Source organism: Electrona antarctica (assembly GCF_951216825.1).
Source record: "Electrona antarctica genome assembly, chromosome: 2".
Lineage (NCBI taxonomy): Eukaryota > Metazoa > Chordata > Actinopteri > Myctophiformes > Myctophidae > Electrona > Electrona antarctica.
In genome coordinates this window covers 26,370,811-26,391,755 of record NC_136807.1, presented here as the reverse complement: position 1 = coordinate 26,391,755, position 20,945 = coordinate 26,370,811, and the positions used below count along the sequence as shown (strand labels likewise).

Genomic DNA, 20,945 nt, shown 5'->3' with positions numbered 1-20,945 from the left:
GTAGACTTGTATTTGTATTCGCTGTTTGGAGTACGATGTGCATAGAGGTTAAGTGTTTCTTTCTTCTTCCCCAATTAGTTTCCCCTGCACTGTTCTTTGATAATTTGATGTTTCATTGGTTGTGGTTCTTGTTCCATCTTTTGTCCGAAGTGTTTCTTCTGCATTCTTTTCTTCTTTTTGTTGAAAAAAACCCAACGTAGTTGTTGATGGTCATATGAGGTGGAAACGCCATATGTACAAAACAGTTACTTTACAGGATTCAAATTCAAAGACAGCAAACTGCTACTTTTGACGTTTTTGTGTGACGCTGTAGTATGATCAAGTAGGAGTGTTAATTTACGGAAAAAGCACAAAAGATTAGAAAAGGGAGGTTTCTGCCCGACAGCGACGAGATGAATCCAGCCTGTTGAGGCAATAACAACCTGTTCCTCCATGTCTGGCACAGTGCGCTCTGCATAAACCAGGGGCTAAACTGTGCAAACCCATTCTCACCTTCTGAGTCGGTCTTCTGCTTGGCACTGTCATACTCTGCCCCGCACACCTCGATCTCGATCAGCGGGCACACGATGCCCCGGCCGTGCTTGGGCAGGTGGCGTGCTCCCAACACCTGGAGGGCGTGAACACAGAGGACACTGTCACTCAGTCTCCCTCTCCTCACACAAGCAGATTGTCCTTGTGGCAATTTAGCAGTGTTGATTTCGTCGACTAAAGCGATAAAAAATGTTCGTCGACTACCTTTTGTCACTGACAAAAAGCAAATAAAAACAAAGCTATGATGACTAAAACTAAATATATTGACAATTTCGTAAACAAATAAAAACTATACTAAAATGATAGTGTGCCATGACTAATTTACATACCTTACTACTACCATATCTCTTTAACTTCTAATTACTATTGTTGCTATTATTAATTCTTTGTTATTGTAATTGTCGTTATTGCTGCTACGATGTTGAGGAACCAACCCTAAAGAACACTCGTGTACACTCGTATATATAAGATGCAAATCTAAAACTCTTGAATCTCGAACGTGCACACGGACATAAACAAAGTTTCACGGCCCGGGCTTCAGTCTATACCTCTATGTGCAGGGTGAGAGGTTCGAGGCCTCGTAGTGTGTGTCTGTCGAAGGGGTCGAAGGCCTCGTCCCTCATGATGGGCGGCTGCAGGACGTAACCACTCCGCCCGTTCAGCATGAAGAGCGCCTGGTTCATCTGCATGGGCTTGTCTGCAGGCACACCAGAAAGGAATTTATACTGGCGTGCATGTCAAAATAAACCTCTTATGGAAAACATTTGTTGTATTGGTCATTTTGAAATGGGGTCACAGCAGTCACTCGTCCATTGTAAATTGTGTGTTTTCTTATCGGTTAAAGCGGCACTTGTCCAATCTGTAATCTGTATGGTAGAGTATGTTAACACAATATAACCTATACAATTGGGGTGGTTGTATTTTGTCTCTGTGCTCTTCTATTGAGACATTTAGATTGTGTCAAGGTTATGTTTCACCTAGACACAGGTTCTGACACGAATGTTGACCTGGTGGTCAAGATACAATTTCTATTTGCAGCACTTGTGCAGGAAACAAGGTTCAAATCCGGGGTTACATAGTGCAGCTTTAAGACTAATTAAGGAGTTAAACTGAATTAGCAGAATTATGTAATGTTTCGGACTCATTGTTCTGAGAATTTTAAACCACTGGTAAGATTTTACCAAATCTGTGGCCAAATTCATATGGTCTTTGTCGGGTGGAAACCTCATATGTCCAAAACTATTACTTCTCAAAACGCGACGTGTGATGCTGTAGGGCGTTAAGTAAAAATATGGAGATGCAAGGTTTCTTCCCCTAGAGCCAACGATATCAAACTGGGACTCCTTGAACATTCAAAAAGGTTGAGAATCACGTTAATCTTTTTTAATCGCACACACCTGCGGTCTGGAAGTTGAGCGCCACCAGCTGGGAGCCACAGAGCCACATGGGCAGCGGGTCGTAGTTGGAGGAGTCCAGCCGCTGGCCGCGCGGGTAGATCCTGGACAGCTGCAGCCGGTTGTACTGCAGGAACTTCTTGCCCTTGATCCTGTTGACGTACCTCTCTGCCTTGGTCTCGGGGAAGGACGACATGTCCCGGAAACAGGCCCGTTCTGTGCCGATCTCTGCAATTAACAATTTTAGAGGTGTTTAGCAAGACGCTTCTTATCCAGAGCGACGTTACACATCATGTGGAATCATAGTAAAGCAGCGTAAATGGGAGTTCCAGTCAATAAACAACAAGGTAAATAGTCATATAAGTGTAGAGTTTGACCCGACCAATGCTAGATTGTTGGGTCCAATCGCGATTTTGAATAGTCCTGGCTTAGACCACCGATTCCAATATGACCCATATTTTGTGAGGAAAGTGCAACATTTTCTAATTTAAAAAAAAAACAGTTTTCCACCTTCAACCTGGCATTATTCATGTTTTGGGCATGTCATGGCATGTACTTACTGTCCTCGTCAAAAGGCACAGGTCTACAGTAGATGACCAGGTCGGACAGTTCCAGTGCAATCTTTTTCCTCCTCTCCATCATCTTCCCTTCTTCCAGCTGAACAGAGGCACACAAAGATTATTCATCTATGAGTGTCTGAAGTGAGTTGTACTGTACTCCTCCTTGGCCACACACACACACACACACACACACACACACACACACACACACACACACACACACACACACACACACACACACACACACACACACACACACACACACACACACACACACACACACACACACACACACACACACACACACACACACACACACACACACACACACACACACACACACACACACACACACACACACACACACACACACACACACACACGAGTGGCTAGCACCACTCAAAAACAGACCACAATACACAACTGGTTCTAAAAAGTGAGATCCAGGGACCACCACCCTTGTAGGTCTGTAGAAATGGGTCAGTGAAAATGTAAAAGGTTGAGATTTACTGCGACGGCTTACAGCCTAACACTGTACCTTAGCCTCGGATGTCATGGTGACCTCGCGGATCTTCAGCACCCACTCCTTCAGCTCATCCAGGTTGTTAGCAGAGATGTCCAGCACCTGGCCGGCCCGCGGAGACGTGGCCGGGACCAGAGAGAACACGTGAGGTCTGCTGCCCTTCCCGTCCGGACGAACCACTGGCAAGAGCAAAGAGAGAACAAGAGTATGTTGACTTTTTATATTAGTTTTTAAAGCGGGTTTTAAAGTGTTTATTTTGTGAAAGGCTTAGTTTTTGATTTGCTTTTTATTTTTTAATTGTTTGTTTTAGTGTTAGTTGAAGTTTTTTTATTAGTCAGGCCAGATTCAACAAGGTTAGAATAATCAGACCCGTCTGAAGTGAGTAGTGAACTGTTGGTACCCTATACATACATACATACATACATACATACATACATACATACATACATACATACATACATACATACATACATACATACATAGGGACACAGGGACACAGCCAGGGACGGACATTGCTGTTCCTCGGAGTGGCTGCACCACTCAAAAATAGCAGATCTACAGTTTTGAACACAAAACATCTGAATACCTCTTCAATTTCACTCTTCCACCACTGAAGAAAATAAAATGTATATATGACATAACAATTAAGATGGGGTCACTGGGGTGAGCAAAGAGGAGACAATTGAACACCTGGTGATGTGTCACCACTAGATGGAGCCAAAGAGCCATTTGGAAGGACAGAGTGGTGCATGGCAGCAGATGCCAATGATACTAATGCTAATGGATCCTTATTGACTAAATGGAGGGGGGCAATAAATATAGCACCAAGAGAAAAGACAGTCAGGGAAATAAATAAAAAATAAAGCCAGAAAAATGTATAATAGATCTGTAATGAATAGATGACATTTTCCAGGCACTAATTTGGTTTAAGTGAGCAGGAAAAAAGGGGTGGAGGAGAAGAGAAGAGGGCAGATTATACTATCATGATTGTCAGTTGGAAACCTTGTATGTAAAAAAAGAAGAAAAAAAAAACTTTATCTTTCGAGATGTGGAATAAAAGAACTGGTGTTCTAAGGGATCCAATGTAATTATTATTTAGTCATAAACTCTTGTAATCCTTTTCAATGGTAAAGGTTTATGAAACAAAGTAGTGCATTCGTTTACGAAAATCTCTGTCGGGATTCAAGGTCTCTGTCGGGATTCAAATAAAAAAAAGGCAAAAGTAGCAGATCTACAAGATACACAGTGTGTGTGTGTGTGTGTGTGTGTGGGGGGGGGGGGGGGGGGGGGGGGGGGGGCTCTGGCAAGGTGACTGCATGTTGTGCAGCCCTGAGGTGCAGCAGAGCAGGGCAGGAAGGGGCGGGGCCACTCACCGATCTGACAGGAAGAGACGTCGACACTTCCTCTGAGCAGATCTCCCAGAGGGCTGTTCTCTGTCATCTCCTGCAAAACAACACAATCCACTTTGTAAAACCTGCTGTCCCGTTTTAGTAGGAAGACGTGTTCAATTATTACTGAGAGATAGATAGAAGACTAGACAATTATTACTGAGAGATAGATAGAAGACTAGACAATTATTACTGAGAGATAGATAGAAGACTAGACAATTATTACTGAGAGATAGATAGAAGACTAGACAATTATTACTGATAGAAGACTAGATAAGGAACGGACGAGCATGTTGGATTGAAATGGTTCTTCTGACAAAGTGGCCCAATTTTCCCAAACCAACTGCACGCTGTGCTAACGCATTGGTTTTGAAAGTGGGAGCTGTCATGGGGTAGCCTAAACATTTTGGTTGAGAACTACTGCATAAATGCAGAGGACACAGTTCAGTTCAAATTAACCTCAACGGGGAGTGCGGGACTAAACTGTTATGATTAAATGCTTGATATTGACACTCACTGATCTGTCGGGCTCCACCAATGACGGACTGATCTCCTCCACGTAGTTGGCAGGAAACCACAGCTGCTTCTTCCCTCCACAGTCACCCTTCCACCTGAGACCACAGCACAGCACAGAGGAGGTGTAGAGTGAGTTTGAAATGTGACGCTAACCGTTCATTATTGGAGAGCAAAAAAAGTCTGCACATTGGATCATGCTCTGAAGTTTCAAATGTATTGCAGAGAGGAAAACACACAGAGGCCAACCGGATGCGCACAGGAGATTAAAATGTCTTAAAAGGTCCATTTAAGGTGCTTCTAGGATCAGAGGGAATATAGACAGGAGAAGACAGAATAAACAGGATCTCAGCATCAAATTTCTCTTTTGGGTCTTGTGCTAAAAGGTTTGGGTACCACTACACCATTGGACGTTACGTTTCAAGCCTGATGAGAGAGCCGGAATTTGCTGGTGCAGAAGATTGGTCTACATGGGGCAAGAGTCAGTGTCCTGATTGAGCGTTGTGCCTGTCACTCACCATCCTCCCTCCTGTTTGTCCACATTAGAGATGACAGCGCTCTTGGTGAATGAGAGCTCGTCATCCCGCTGTGCTTTGTACTCGTACATCGCTTTCACCGTGCACTGGGGAGTGAAGGGGTTAATGGTTAAGAAAAGCACATAAAAGGCTCTGAGCTACAGTATTATACACACAGCTTTCAATTAGAAAGACTAACGCACCTACCAATTCACACGTGCCTACCAATTAACCCAACTCATATCCATTCAACAGTAAACTTACACTCATGAACACACACTACCGTATACAATGGATGGACACTCACCTTGAAGGTAGGCATCTGATTGGCCTCTACATAGAAGCCTGGATTCCTCCCCTCATACAGAGAGCCATAGTCTGGTTCCTGTAGGACAGACAGCAGCTTGGACTTAAAGGAGGGTTTTGTTGTACTTTTTGGGGGCAGAATACAATGTGCAACGGTTCGGGGACTGCCCTTAAGTTAGACCTCCCGTTAGTCCCTACTGTGCTGCGGGTTACAAATCACTTGTGGATTCCTGTGAGGTTAGGGTCTAGGGCATCGCACGTAATTAATTAATAGGACGGAGACCTCCGTCTGGGGCCCTTAAACTGTTAACGGGTATTAGATAACAGGGTGGGGCATGTTAACGGGTATTAGATAACAGGGTGGGGCATGTTAACGGGTATTAGATAACAGGGTGGGGCATGTTAACGGGTATTAGATAACAGGGTGGGTCATGTTAACGGGTATTAGATAACAGGGTGGGTCATGTTAACGGGTATTAGATAACAGGGTGGGTCATGTTAACGGGTATTAGATAACAGGGTGGGTCATGTTAACGGGTATTAGATAACAGGGTGGGTCATGTTAACGGGTATTAGATAACAGGGTGGGGCATGTTAACAGGTATTAGATAACAGGGTGGGTCATGTTAACGGGTATTAGATAACAGGGTGGGTCATGTTAACGGGTATTAGATAACAGGGTGGGTCATGTTAACGGGTATTAGATAACAGGGTGGGGCATGTTAACAGGTATTAGATAACAGGGTGGGTCATGTTAACGGGTATTAGATAACAGGGTGGGTCATGTTAACGGGTATTAGATAACAGTGTGGGGCATGTTAACGGGTATTAGATAACAGGGTGGGTCATGTTAACGGGTATTAGATAACAGGGTGGGCATGTTAACGGGTATTAGATAACAGGGTGGGACATGTTAACAGGTATTAGATAACAGGGTGGGGCATGTTAACGGGTATTAGATAACAGGGTGGGGCATGTTATCGGGTATTAGATAACAGGGCATGCATCCCCTATTTTCTTCGTTCCCAAGTAGGCCGGTGGCTGACAGACACTGTTATTTGAGTGACAATTAAATTGGCAAGTAAAATGTCATAATCCTGACTGCCCTATAGCCCGTAGTGCGCGCTACTCACAGCAGTGCCGATCTTCTCCAGTGTGTCCTCGTTGATGGGATAGCGCAGCTTCATCTTGCGGTACAGCGGGTGCTTCTCGTAGTAGCTGATGAGATCCACCAGGCTGTCGAACTCCGACGTGCCCAGCACCACAGTCTGACCCTCCTGCTGTACCCGACAGTGCTTGATCTTACCCTCCGCCCTGTGAAGAAGACGGCACACAATAACGCCACAGTCTTTATGATGCACACTGCTTAGGTATTCGGTAATATGGAAATGGAAAATACGGTGCAGAAAATATGCACATCATCTTCGTGGCCAATTTTTTGAAAACATTAACCAATTTTGAGTTAAAGTACTGGAATACTTACTTTTAGGGACTTTGTGGATGGACTTCAACACGCATTTGATTAGAAGAAATGTTATATTTTTGGGGTTTTATTTTAGATAGGACAGTAGGGCGACAGGAAAGGGGGAGCGAGATGGGGAGTGACACGCAGCAAAGGCCGTCGGGATCGGGACTGGAATCCGTAACACGCTGTCAGGCTACAATAGTAGCCTAGGGCTAGGTGCTACGCCTGTGGTCCGGGCCGCATCCCTAATGTATGCCATTACTAAACAGCTCATTTAGAGAGACAGACAGACAGACAGTGGTAATCACCTGAATGAGATGGCGAAGGAGCTGGGTTCGGTCCTCTTCCTGACGAGGAAGGCTCCATCACGTGGGACCCTCATTAGCATGTTCTCAGCATGGCTCCTGGACAGGTTGGCATGGTACCACCTATTGACACAAACACAGCACATCAGTCTAGATGGCCCAGTTCAGTGGAGTCCGCGGGTCGGCATATTCTGACAGACGGATGCTATCCATTATTCATGCTCGATCTGCAGCCTCCTTCAAAACGGTCAATATCCCCTTCTCATGAGCTCAACAGATCTGTAACCACTTCCAACCAGAGCCGTCATGATTCATATCATATGAGTTTATGACATTTTACTTGTATAAAATAATTGTCGTTCAACATTGGAACATTATGGATACAAAATTACATTTTTGCTTGGCTTTTAGGCTTCGTAAAGAAAAGATGACACAGGGCAGATATGACAAATAACTTCGCATAACTTTGTAACTACTATACGAATAGTGGAAATAGCCGATCTACAAGCTCAAAGCGTGTTTTGGGCTTGTACAGTAGATGTGCTATTTACGCTATTTATTTATGTTATAAAATATATGAACATTTTTCAACATGGAAATGATGATGGTGATTAGGACTATTATGCAAAATAATTATCTCAAATAATTGCGATTAGGTGATTATGTAATAATTGTGACAGGCCTACTCATGAACTGGACACATCTTTAACCACTTGCAACCAGATGTCCCTAGTTGGTCATTATTGGTCATTATTATAGCCAGAAGATTGTAGTGGAACAGGCTGTATATTACCACAATGTGTTGCGATGCTGCTGTGCATTGTTGAGCTTGTAGAATGTATTTTTTCACTATTTGTTGTACTGTACAACAATGTTTATAGGTCATGAAATGCCATGAAATCCTAGGATGATTTTGTAGTTGTGTTATACAGTTCAGGTTAAAAACTACAGCAGATTAATACATGATGAGCTAGTAAGCATCACATCTGCAGCAAATCAAATTAATAATGGGTGTGTTAGATTTAGTGACAATGTGCAAGCATAAACAGTAGTCAATAATCAATATAGTAGTATATTGTCCATAACTGTAGTCCCAGTTTCTCGGAAGGTGGCATAACCTTCCCACCAGCTCCAGTTCATTTTCCCGTAGCTTTGTTTGATTGGCTTGGCAGCAGATGTGAACCGGAAACACATATGAAGGAACCAATCAAACAAGAGGTTCAGGACACTAGGACTACATGTATGCACAGATGATACATCTAAACCTGTTGCTATTAAAAATGATTAGCTGCAGCTGTGCTGCTTACATCAACATATACCATAAGGTCAGACTCACACAGCCTGCCGTATTTTTTTTTTTACCTGTTGTAGCCGTAACTTGAACTGGGAAAACAAACCACAAAATCACAGGGATGAGCTGGAGACAGTGGAGGGGACAAAGCTGGAAATACTGCTGAATCAGAACTGCCATACACACAACATTTTATGAGTTGAGCATTTTAACTCCATTAACTCCGGCGCTGCAACTTATTTGCCGCCGGATATAAAATATATATCCGGCGGAAAATATATATAAAAAGATGTCAAAAGACGTTCTTGGCACTGAGGGCCATTGGAAAAAAAGACGTCAAACGACAATCTTGGCAGCAAGTAAACAGTAAAGTAAACAACTGGGACATGGGTAAAAGGGCGGTGTTCAAATTTATCTGGGTAACACGCTAACACGCTAACACGTTCACACTGCTTCGCACTCACTCCTTGCTCTCGTGGGCGTTGGTCTGTGGCACCGGCTCCGTCAGCTTCATCTCAAACTCGTTGCAACGCAGCGCCACCTGCTGGTAGTGGGTGATGAGGGCAAAGAGCGTGTCGAACACCAGGTTGTCCGTCAGGTAGAACTTGGGGCTGCCGGCCTCCTGGCGAGAGTGGATGCGACAGTGCTGGACCCGCCCAGACCGCCTGGAGCGTTAGAGAGGAGTGAGACGTGAAAGACGGAAGCAAGAACTAAACAAAATAAATGTAATCTAATCCAGTGGTTCTCAAACGTTTTCATGTCAAGGACCCCCAAATTCACACTTATTAGTCCACGGACCCCCATTTGAAAAGATATGCCAAGTACCCCCATAGGAGAAGAGTTTTACGGCTATAGCAGTGATTCTCAACCATTTTAATTTCTAACCTAACCCCCCATTTAATGGCATTTATATCTCTGGGACCCCAATTTATATTATTGTTGTTGTTGTTGTTGTTGTTGTTGTTGTTGTTGTTGTTGTTGTTGTTGTACAATCAATATTCATTTAACTCTGAGAGTGTATGAATGGATTCATCCATTTGGTTCCATTCGTACACTCTCAGAGTTACAGACGCAGAAGGGTCCATTTGGTTTCTAACTATCGATCATTTAGCTGGGGACCCCCTGGGGATCCCAGGACCCCCCTTTGGGAACCATTGATCTAGTCTATGTAGCAACTAGACAACGTTTATTGTCGCTGTCTGGCAGGAAACCTCCAACCGTTTTGGACATGACAGAAGATGTTCTTTATCATGCAGCCTGCTGTTCATTATGGCAACATCATCATTTACAATTCATAGGTAATCAGCAGATGCTGTAACGAAACAGCATGCCTTGTTTAGGAGTTATGGAGTGCCTTTGTGAACCATTGCACTTTACTGTTAGTTTTAAACACAGCTGCCTCCATTAAGCAAACCTGTACAGTACATGGCGTGTAAAGCCAGCAGGGACACTGATTTGCTTTCAGATAACCCGACTCGTGCAGAGCCGATGCATTAGTAGATAGAACGAGATCAGATCCACGACCACAACCACATTCAATCAATGAGAATGTTGTCAGTATTGACCGATTGATCGGACATGGTAGTCTGTCACTGTCCCATTTTGCACGGGGCCTGTTGAGCAAGACCCAGGCCAAACAACAAAACAACCTTTAGGTCAACATGTTATATAGGGCCCATTACAAGTTAACATGTAGTAGAAGGTATTTGTGGAATCGGCCTCAGGTCTTAAGACCTGGAAAGAATTTGTGTCATTTTTTTTAACACAGTTCTTATATGAAGCAATGTATGATTTGACTATGGGATTTCCAATACAAAAAAAACACTCATGTGAAGTGAGGGACTCTTATCATCATACATCATCACATTCCGGCCAATCACAATTGGCGTCTTCACTTTTTTGTCCTCACTATTTATCCTCAATATGTACTTGGGGTGATCAGCCAATCAAATCATTGCTAAAATTCACACGGACACACAAAGCTGGGCATAGGCAGGGGCTAGCGCCTGGTGATGTCAGGACTTGGGTACTATTATAGACAGTCTCTCCATGTGTGCTATTGTACCAGAAAGACAGCGTGTAGTCTCCCACGAAGGTCTCGCTCTCTCGGACCAGGAAGGATCCGTCGGGCGCTCCGGTCTCCAGGCAGTACTCCGACAGCAGCCTCTCTGCTATCTGCCTGCCGTCCCGCCCTGCGCCCAGCTTCCCATGGAACCACTTCTCTGTCACATGCTGGTCCATGCCGTTGGACACCTGAGACAGGACCGTGAGAGGAGAGAGAGAGACAGCTGTCCTTCAACTTCTTTAAGTGCTCATAGTCTCATTTCCGTTTAAGGCGGCAGCACTCATGCAGTTTGCAGCTTTGTAAGGTGCCGACTGCCACCAAGCTTTAACTGGCTTCCCCACCTCTCTGTGCTCCTCCTCATCATCGTTGCCCTGGTTACTGGAGGTCTCCTCCGAGTAGTAGATCTTAGTGCTGGTCAGGACAAAGAAATGAGGGTACCACTCCTGTTAGGAAGAGACGGGAGACACAGGAGTTTGATACGAGTCATCAGTTATGTATGGCACAGGACAAACGAATCACACCAAAAAATCAAACCAAGTGAGGGGCGCCCACAGTGGCCTGTGAGGGGCGCCCACAGTGGCCTGTGAGGGGCACCCACAGTGGCCTGTGAGGGGCGCCCACAGTGGCCTGTGAGGGGCGCCCACAGTGGCCTGTGAGGGGCGCCCACAGTGGCCTGTGAGGGGCGCCCACAGTGGCCTGTGAGGGGCGCCCACAGTGGCCTGTGAGGGGCGCCCACAGTGGCCTGTGAGGGGCACCCACAGTGGCCTGTGAGGGGCGCCCACAGTGGCCTGTGAGGGGCGCCCACAGTGGCCTGTGAGGGGCGCCCACAGTGGCCTGTGAGGGGCGCCCACAGTGGCCTGTGAGGGGCGCCCACACCCACAGTGGCCTGTGAGGGGCGCCCACAGTGGCCTGTGAGGGGCGCCCACAGTGGCCTGTGAGGGGCACCCACAGTGGCCTGTCTAACTGCTGTAAAGCAACATTAAAACCCCATAGACTTGGCTGCCACATGACGTCACGTTCAGTGCCCTAAACAAACATTACCAGTAAGACGCTTGAGGGCGAGAAGCGGTCAGATCAACATATGGAATGAATTCTGTACTGGCTATATATGGAGCGTGTCTTGAGTGTACAGGGTTTGATGAGGTCAGATCAACATATGGAATGTCAGAACAGGTCGGCTCCATATGGAGATCTAAGGGTGGCAGCGGGGGCAGTGTCTGGAGTGTAGAGAGTTTGACGAGGGCCCAGGATGGATGGGGTACAGGGTTTGATGGGAAAGGATCAACATATGGAATGTCAGAACAGGTCAGCTCCATGTATGGAGATCTAAGGGTTTGAGGTTTGGGGTCAGGTGTAGAGTTGCTGGCCAATATTGATAACATCAGGGATCTCCATATATGGGATTAATATTGATGACATCAGGGATCTCCATATATGGGATTAATATTGATGACATCAGGGATCTCCATACATCAGGGATCTCCAGCCCTGATGTCACGTGATGTCACACGGCATGGCCATATATATTCATGCCTGGGGTGACTAAACACACTGACGGGAAATTCTTGATTTCATAGTAAATGCGACCTGCGGTTGCAAAAAGTCCATAGACTTGGCTGCCATATGACGTAATTTCTAGCGCTTCTCAAAAACGATACACAGCTGATTCGAAAGCATTTGTCATTCAGTTATGAACTGTAAACAGTGACGTCTTTAGATGCTACTGTAGTTTACAATGCAGGTCTAATCTTGTGTTCTAATGTTTTGGTACGTTCACACGAGCAGATGCAAAAGACGGCATATTTGTCGCATTGTATCGGATTGAAGCACGGGTTGAAGCACGGATTGAAGCACGGGTTGAAGCACGGGTTGAAACACGGGTTGAAGCACGGGTTGAAGCACGGGTTGAAGCACAAAAATAGTTGTAGATTTGTATCTTTGCATCTGGAAGTTGAACCCAGCTCAACTTCAATTTGTAGCTTTGTCTTTTCCAGCAGCTACAAACATCAAATTTGCTTTGTTGCTTCACGTCACTGGCTTCCATTGAAAATGAAAAGTAGACTGTATCGTTGCATCTGCCCGTGTGAACAATAACTCTGCTTATTTTGATCTCACACTTTATGTCACTCTGTAAGTATTATTATGAATTAGAAAATGTAAAGTGTGGTGGTGTGGTGGTTGCCTACATGGTTGATTGGGTCTTCCAGGTACAAGATTCCATTTTTAATGGAGTTGCTGATGTCGTTCTCAGAGTAGGGGGTGGAGGAGGACACCTCCTCATAAGCACTGCCTTCTGCAAGCTTCTTATGCTGTGGAAGATAGGAGCAGAAATGTGAGGGAGGTGAGTGTTTTCTTTCGAAAATTGAAAATAATTCTGAGCTTGTAGATATTCTATTTTTGAATATTTGAACTTTTATTTATTTATTATTAACTGCTCTGAGGAAGGCCGTTGCCGAAACGCGTAAGCGTTCTCAATAAAATATGAGAAATTGCATCTGGAGCTAGTCTTGCATCTTGCATCTCTGCCAACGTTTCTACTTTGGTGGTTTATGAGTCAAGTTAAGTTAAACAATTGCTGAAAATAGGTGGTAAAGGAGTAAAAAAAAAAAAGGAATAAAAAAAAGGAAAAAAAAAAAAAAACTCTGAAAAGCCATATCCCATGACTGCTCAGGTAGAAAACATAATTGTACATTAGTACCCTGATCATGACTGGCTGGTGTGCGTTACCTTAATGACAATCTTTCTCTTGAGCTGGTTGGGTGAGGGCAGGCCGTCGGCCGAGATGTCCACAGCCTTGGTCAGCAGCATGTCCCCAAATACCTTCTTGAAGTTGGTGGCCATGCTCCTCTGCTGCGCGACACTACAGTGGTCCTCAATGGAGAGGATGACGGGGTAGCTGATGGGGTAACAAACACAATTTAAAGACCTAGTGAAATGTAAAATACGGGCATTTTATTTTGAAGTGAAGTGAAACGGAAAGCTGTGTTTCTTTAACCAATCAGAAGGTTGCATCTTTCCAGGGTATCGGACCTAGCTCCGTTACATGCGCGACGCGTGCACGTGCATGCAGATTGATTGTTTACAAGTGACAAGAGAGACATCCAGTCCCCGACGACACACTGGGACACTGCATCCACGTTACCCTAATTTTACGTCCTAACTATTACTCAAAATATAATTTTAACACCATAGATTTCACTGTGTAGTTTATGAATTGAACACATTGATAAAGTTCCTTGCTGCGATTCCAATTGCTGCGGATGAAGGCAAACGCAGCAAATTAAATAGGCAAGAATGATGCAACTTCTCCGCCCATTCGCAACGAATCTACCGAAGTAGGGGTGAGAATGCGACCTTTGACTTTGTAAAACTGATCTGAGTTGCATTGTACTTGGTGCGTTCTGTTTCAGTCTACACCGAATCTCTTCACCAAAAATAGCTGATCTACAAGCTCACAACGTGTCACGTTGTGACACATTGTAAGCTTGAAGATCGGCTATTGTTGGTGAATGTTCCCCCCAGAATAGGGTACGTTTTAGACTCCTAATGGAAACAGGTATTCGCTCGGTTTTCCTCGTGACACACTGTACAGTATGTTAGTGGGGGAGATTTACATATTTACGTAGTGTTATATGACATAGAGGTAAGGTTCTATAAAGTAACTCAGGATTGCTGTGGATGACAAAGCTATTTACGGCAGTTAACACTCCTCAAAAATCAAATTTGAATATTGGTCTTAGAATTAAATATAGAATATATCTGAATATTAATTATTATTACTAGTATTAGCATTAGTATTTGTAGTAGTAGTATTAGTATTTTACCCATAGAAAATGACAGCGGAAGAGGGACAACGCTTGTGCCGTGCACTGCTCGGATCAAGAAAATATATATATTTTGTTTGTTTTTATAACTTGATACATTGTTTTTTGTATTGTCCCTGTTAAATAAAATTTAAAAATAACTTTTTTCTTTTTAATAATACGAATATAAATGTTAATTTTTTCCCCCATATTCGAGGAATATTCAAAGTTTGATTATTCGTTTACCAGTTTTTCCACACACGCACGCCCACAAACAAAACTAAACTAACAGTCTAGTCAGAACAGGTTGCGGTTGACAGGAGACATACTCAGAAGTGACGAAGGCGTGCTCTTTGATGGTGGTGAGGACGTCATAGAACTTGATCTTTGTTGTGAGGGTGTGTCCGTGGTAGATGACTGGCATTTGGTCTGGGCCATCCCAGCAGTCCACTGGAAGTGACACACACATTTAACCCATTTAGGCCTGACTTCGAAATAAATAAAAAAGTCTTCTGAAAAGAATATATATTCAAGGATTTGTGCCACATTTTCATGATTTTTCAAAAATAGCAGACCTACAAGCTCGAGCTTGTAGATCTGCTATTTTTCAATAGCTAAAGTTAAAAAAAAAAAGCTTAGTTAAAACACCAAATCGGGTTCCCGTCCAGAATGGGTTAAATGCTTTATTCGAGTCCACAGGTTATTCTATAAATTGTGACATTTTCTGGAAGGGCAAACAGAATTTTCCCCCGCGAGACAAATAAAGGTCTCCCATCCCCACCCCCTAAAATTCCAAACACAAACAATGCATCGTATCTGGAGCTACGATTAAAACCGATATGAAGAAAATCCATTTATAAAAAAGGTATTTTAATGCACCAGTCACTTCATTTGGATTCAATGAATAAGCTGTATATCCTCAGTGTTAATTTACAGGTCCATTTTTGTTCCATCTGTATATAGTTCAATTAAACAGTGAGTGTGGATATTCCTGGGCAAAGGAAAACAAGCTTACATCATCTTCATGAGACAAAGTGAACCTTTGACACGCTTTATGAATAGAAACCTGTCGGTCAAGGGTTTGCACGTGCGCGTTTGTGTGTGTGTGTGTGTGTGTGTGTGTGTGTGTGTGTGTGTGTGTGTGTGTGTGTGTTAGACTAAAGGTGCTGAAGCTGAATTTAAAGTAGAACAGTGTGGGAGGAGTGAGAGCCCAAGACTATTGTTAAGAAGGTTGAGTGTCAAGTGGCAGAAATGTATGGTGTGTGTGTGTGTGTGTGTGTGTGTGTGTGTGTGTGTGTGTGTGCGCACGCGTGTGCGTGTGTGTGTGCATGTGTTTACTCACGCTCGATGCAGCGGCAGCCCATCCTTAGACAGCGTGAGTACGCCTCCAGGGACGACTCACTGGAAAACTGGTCTCCCGTCAGGTAGCTAAAAATAAGCACGCAACGTCAAACCACATGCATGAAAAACGCACACACACACACACACACACCTGAACTGCGTTATTAACCTCTATTATACTAGGGATCGGCTTAGAGAACATTTAGTTCTTGTTGAAAGAGGTTAACTCTGAAAATGGGTCACTAGTTCTAGTTCATTTTTACACTCTAGAGTTCATTAAACAATCAGGAGTTTGCTGTGGAATCATGCACCACATACTGCAATGCAGCGCGCACACAGAGGCGGTACTGTAGCACAACCACGAGTATGTCATATCAAAAGGGGGTTCTTTCTCTTTGTCAACTAGAGTAAACAATCATTTCTCATTCTGCCGGACAATTCAAACTTTAATCAAAGCAACATGGAAGCTTTCATTGCTCCCCCTGCAACGAGTATTGTTTCACAAGCAGCAGAGAAAGTTATCATTTCAACTGCCTTTCACACACTTTTCAATGGGAGGAAAAAGACATTTTCCTGCAGAATATGAGGCCAAGCTTTCATGGTACAAGGTTGATTGTTAAATAATACACTTTTATCTGATGTGCGCCGGCTTGAAAACTTTAGGACAAAGGCCCATGTGACCTGTGGCGTGGTGCCATATCGGGGGAAGGAACGTCCCCATGGCCTAACTGAACGAAACTTTTGGGAAATTTGGTCCATTTTAAAAGAGATGTTTAACTTTGGTCGAACCTTTGGGCCGGCCGTAGCCGAGTGGGCCAGAGAGTCCGTCTGGGAATCGGAAGATGGCTGGTTCACCCAGTCTACGTGTCCCTGGGCAGGACATGTAACCCCTAAAGGCCGTTCCTAACAGGCGAATATTGACGTGGGTGCTCTCGCTTGGATCAGCGGGGATGGTGCCGCGGTCTCATGTGCAGACACGTAGTGTGGACAAAAAGCTGACCATAATCCAGTTCTTGCCGCCCGTGGGCACATGCATGAAACGAGCGCGAGAATTTCACGGGACCGCCCGTAAACACCACTTCATCCTTATGTGTTGTGCGAGGAGGAGATCCAGTAGTGGGACAAGGGGTTGTTCATATTAACCCGTAAACACCACTTCATCCTTACGTGTTGTGCGAGGAGGAGATCCAGTAGTGGGACAGGGGGTTGTTCATGTTGTCAGGACACACCTGGTCCACGGACGAGTCCATGATGTTGTTCTCTTTGGAGAACAGGTAGGTCATCAGCTGGACACCCACACGGGAGAGGGGAGCAAAGAAACAAGTGTGTGTGATTGTTATGGGTCGATGGCTAGACATCTCTACAGTATAAAAACAGCTACTGCACAAGTCAGTGGGTTCTCAAAGTGGGGTCCTTGAGGGGGTCTCCCCAACAAGATGAGGAATGGTTTAAACACTTAGGCCCCATTTCATAGTTTCACTATCCGAAAATAGTTTTTCTACAAGCTTGTAAAATCATGCAAATTAGACAAGCAAAAAATACTTTTCAGAATGTTTGAGAGCTACTGGGTTTCCAGACAGGAGTGGGGGAGAGAGAGAGAGAGAGAGGTTTGTTTCAGGTCGATGGCCAGACATTTATAAAGCAGCTACTGCATAAGTAATGGAGTTGTTTTCCCACTCTACCTGGATACGTTTACTAAAATATATAAGCAATTTGCTAGATCAGAAGCAATCACTGACGGAAAACATAATGTAACGTATAGAACAGGGGAGTGCAGCTTGGAATGAGATTAGATTCTGCTGACAGGAATTACCGACACAGTAAAGAAGAACATCTCTATACATACTATATATAGTTATAATAATGCGCACATCATTGTGTAAAATAAAATATAATGCAGCCCTAACCCCTAATACAGGTAGGGTCTTTTAAACCAGATTTGAACCCGGTTTCCTGCACAGGAACATTTTTAGCATTGAGCTAATGGTCAGGGGATTGCTCGAATTTTGGCCTGATGGTCAGGATTAAATTGATCCCCTATAAATTGAATCCTGACCATCAGGCCAAAATTCATGTCAGAGGTCAGACATGACCTTTGACATTAACAATGTAGTGTAACATACGGATTGGACAAAATTATATTTTATTCATTCAAAAAAGTTACATAGTACCGCTTTAACACCAGCATTTAATCTCAGACTTTCAAGCATTACAAGACAAGTTCACAATGCAACGCATTGATCAGTCTTTTTCGGCACGCGACACCGCCATACAAGATCATTTAGGCAGCAGTACATAGGTCTTGGGCACAGAAAAAAAGTAGCACCAATTCCAGTACATATGTATGTTTGCCAAAAACCATCCTCTGCCTGCTGCAGAAGTCACTAAGTCAATAACCTCTCTATGGGCGTGGGAGGAGACCCTCGCGTCAGGGCTGCGGTCAAGACAATCCATGAAAATTGTCAGTAATGCATCTCCCTCCCACCAACTGCAAGAAAGTTTTTCCATGAGTCAGCGTCCAAAACAACGCGTGGGGGACGGACGGACGTGTTACATAAGAAAGATTCGCAAACAAGCAGGATGATCTAGCACCAGTGAACGAAAGGTGAGAGAGAAAGAGAGAATCCTAACCCACTTTCATGCTGGCATCCCTATTTTGGGATCTACAAGCTCAAAACACGTCGCTTTGTGCTGTGGTTCGAGTTTGCAGACCTGCTACTTTTGATACTTTATGCTGTAGCATAATCAAGTGGGGCTTAATAATTAAACGCCCGACAGCAACGATATAAGGCTTGATGTACCTCGTCTTGGTGGAAGTAGGGCTGCTCCACTTCTCTCAGAGGGTCCTTCAGGTAGCCGAACATAAACTCTTGTACCTGGTTGTTGTCCGTGGCCCAAAGCTCCTGCATTCAACACAGGGGACCAGATCTTTAGCTCTCAATTGTACAGGTGTAGGACAAAAAAAGTTAGTGAAATTCTTTATCATAGCTAGCCTACAACAAGCTCCCATCGTTTTCAGTTTCCATGAAAAGGGAAAATAATTGAGATAGACAGAAGAAACAAGGAAAACAGTTCAGAAATGTCAAATGATCCTTAATTGAGTTCATTTACAGTACAAGGTACACGTGTGTTAATGGGAATAAAATTGCATTGGAATTGCAGGCAGTTAAAATAGAAGCAGATATGGTAACTGATGAAATTTATAAAAAGGTGCATAGTTTAAAGAATAGCAATAAAATAGAAACGCATATAGAAATAATAGCCCCTTGTGAGTCTTTAGTCTCCCGTGCAGGTGAGACATCGTTTAGCAGCACATTATCAGACATGTCAGTGTAAACATTAAGTAGTTCACCTTACAGATCTAAATCTGCCACACAGGAAGTCTGACATCTTGCGGTCTGTCTCAGTCAGACAGAGAAACAGAAACAGAAACAGAAACAGAAACAGATAGAGACGGAGACAGATAGAGAGACGGAGAGAGAGAGAGAGGGTACCTTTTGAGACTCCAACAGGAAGCTCTTGAAATCCTCTAGAGAGATCCTCTGTTCCGGTCTGTCAATGAACCTGATAAGAGGAGAAAAAAAAGACAAGAAAACACCATTAATTTAATAATAATAATAAAAAATAACTCATTACTAAGTTATTCCATCCGACATCAAAGAGATTCATGGTGTGTGTCAGACGGCAACAGCTGTACCTTTGTAGAATGGGAATCTCCATCTGAAAAGAAAATGTTCAAAATTAATATAACTGAGGATTTGGCTATTATTTGCATTTTGAGCAATATCTGCGCAACATTTATAAAAACGGAAGATTTGAAGTTAACGCTACAAACCATAGCATGTAATAATAATAATAATAGGCGAACATGTGTCGAAAACGACCTCTGATATGGAGGGGAATAAAGGAGGGGGCCAAGTACAGACCCCTGGGGGACCCCGGTCAAACGGAGTACATAGGGTATTTAAGGGTAATTAGTCAAAGCACAGATCTTTTTATGTTTAAAACCAGTCAGCCACATGATCATGCTGGGGGGCTCTGTGCTAAGTCACGGGGGGGATGGGGGGAATGAAGCCTGACTTATATTTGGCCGTGCGGCGGTGTCACGCGCTGGAAATAGTTGATCTATGAGCTTGTCGATCTGATATTTCAGCACACGAGCAAGTATACATTAAGCATGAGGTCATCCCGTGTCAACTGACCCCCGGCCGGCTGGCCTGTACATCTGTGTGTGTGTGTGTGTGTGTGTGTGTGTGCACACGCGTGCGCGCTAATGGTCTCCACCAGAGGGATCTGGTGGGGGTTGTAACGGGCCCGAATTGATCCGGGAGCCATTTGAGAACAGACAGATTGTCCTGGAGAGAAGAGGTGGGGGGGGGGGGGGGGGGGGTGAGTGCCTTAGCGTGCCATCAAATGAGACCGACCACTTCAGGAGCAATGATGACCAGGCGAGGTTCTATAAAAATGGATTGGGAGAGGCGGTTGAGGAGGGGGGGGTGCTGGCCGGTAACTGACTGGATAGTGTGTCAACCACACGATGGCAAAGTCTCAGTTGGATGCCGACTGGAGAACATTGCATCTGGAGTTTTTCAGATGGGGGTCCACAGCCAAATAAAAATGTGAGGGTGGTTGACTTGAACAAGTTCGAGAAACACGGGCCATAATGATACAATCGACTTGGACCCAAATGTATGTGGTAAAATCCTCAGAGTTCATTTACACAGCAATTAACTCAATATGGCTTTCCCATATGCAGCTAACTGCACACCCCCCATCCCTGCATTTATTGATTTTATTCCTTAGTCTTAGCATTTTCTTAGTGTTTCTTTTCCTAATACTCTTTTGTTGCCGCCCCACCCCATGCAAAGCATCTTTGGGTACTTAGAAAAGCACTTCATAAATTGGAGATATTAATGTTATTATTAATGTATTACTATGAACTTAC

At 44.1% G+C, this 20,945-nt stretch overlaps 1 protein-coding gene across 2 annotated transcripts in view; it reads right to left on the bottom strand.

Moving 5' to 3' along the window:
• plcg1 (phospholipase C, gamma 1) overlaps positions 1-20,945 on the bottom strand; it is a 57,962-nt gene that overhangs the window by 12,772 nt on the left and 24,245 nt on the right. For both annotated transcript variants that reach the window (XM_079489461.1, XM_079489462.1), the window contains exons 8-29: positions 19,698-19,720; positions 19,495-19,564; positions 18,802-18,903; positions 17,168-17,286; positions 16,002-16,087; positions 14,989-15,109; positions 13,584-13,752; positions 13,043-13,165; positions 11,198-11,299; positions 10,857-11,044; positions 9,256-9,456; positions 7,504-7,623; positions 6,864-7,044; positions 5,732-5,809; positions 5,428-5,531; positions 4,914-5,007; positions 4,382-4,451; positions 3,024-3,187; positions 2,486-2,582; positions 1,929-2,153; positions 1,080-1,228; positions 493-607 (exon numbers count right to left, since the gene is read on the bottom strand). In XM_079489461.1, the coding sequence (XP_079345587.1) occupies positions 493-607; positions 1,080-1,228; positions 1,929-2,153; positions 2,486-2,582; positions 3,024-3,187; positions 4,382-4,451; positions 4,914-5,007; positions 5,428-5,531; positions 5,732-5,809; positions 6,864-7,044; positions 7,504-7,623; positions 9,256-9,456; positions 10,857-11,044; positions 11,198-11,299; positions 13,043-13,165; positions 13,584-13,752; positions 14,989-15,109; positions 16,002-16,087; positions 17,168-17,286; positions 18,802-18,903; positions 19,495-19,564; positions 19,698-19,720 (2,701 nt within the window). The remainder of the gene's footprint in view (positions 1-492; positions 608-1,079; positions 1,229-1,928; positions 2,154-2,485; positions 2,583-3,023; positions 3,188-4,381; positions 4,452-4,913; positions 5,008-5,427; positions 5,532-5,731; positions 5,810-6,863; positions 7,045-7,503; positions 7,624-9,255; positions 9,457-10,856; positions 11,045-11,197; positions 11,300-13,042; positions 13,166-13,583; positions 13,753-14,988; positions 15,110-16,001; positions 16,088-17,167; positions 17,287-18,801; positions 18,904-19,494; positions 19,565-19,697; positions 19,721-20,945) is intronic.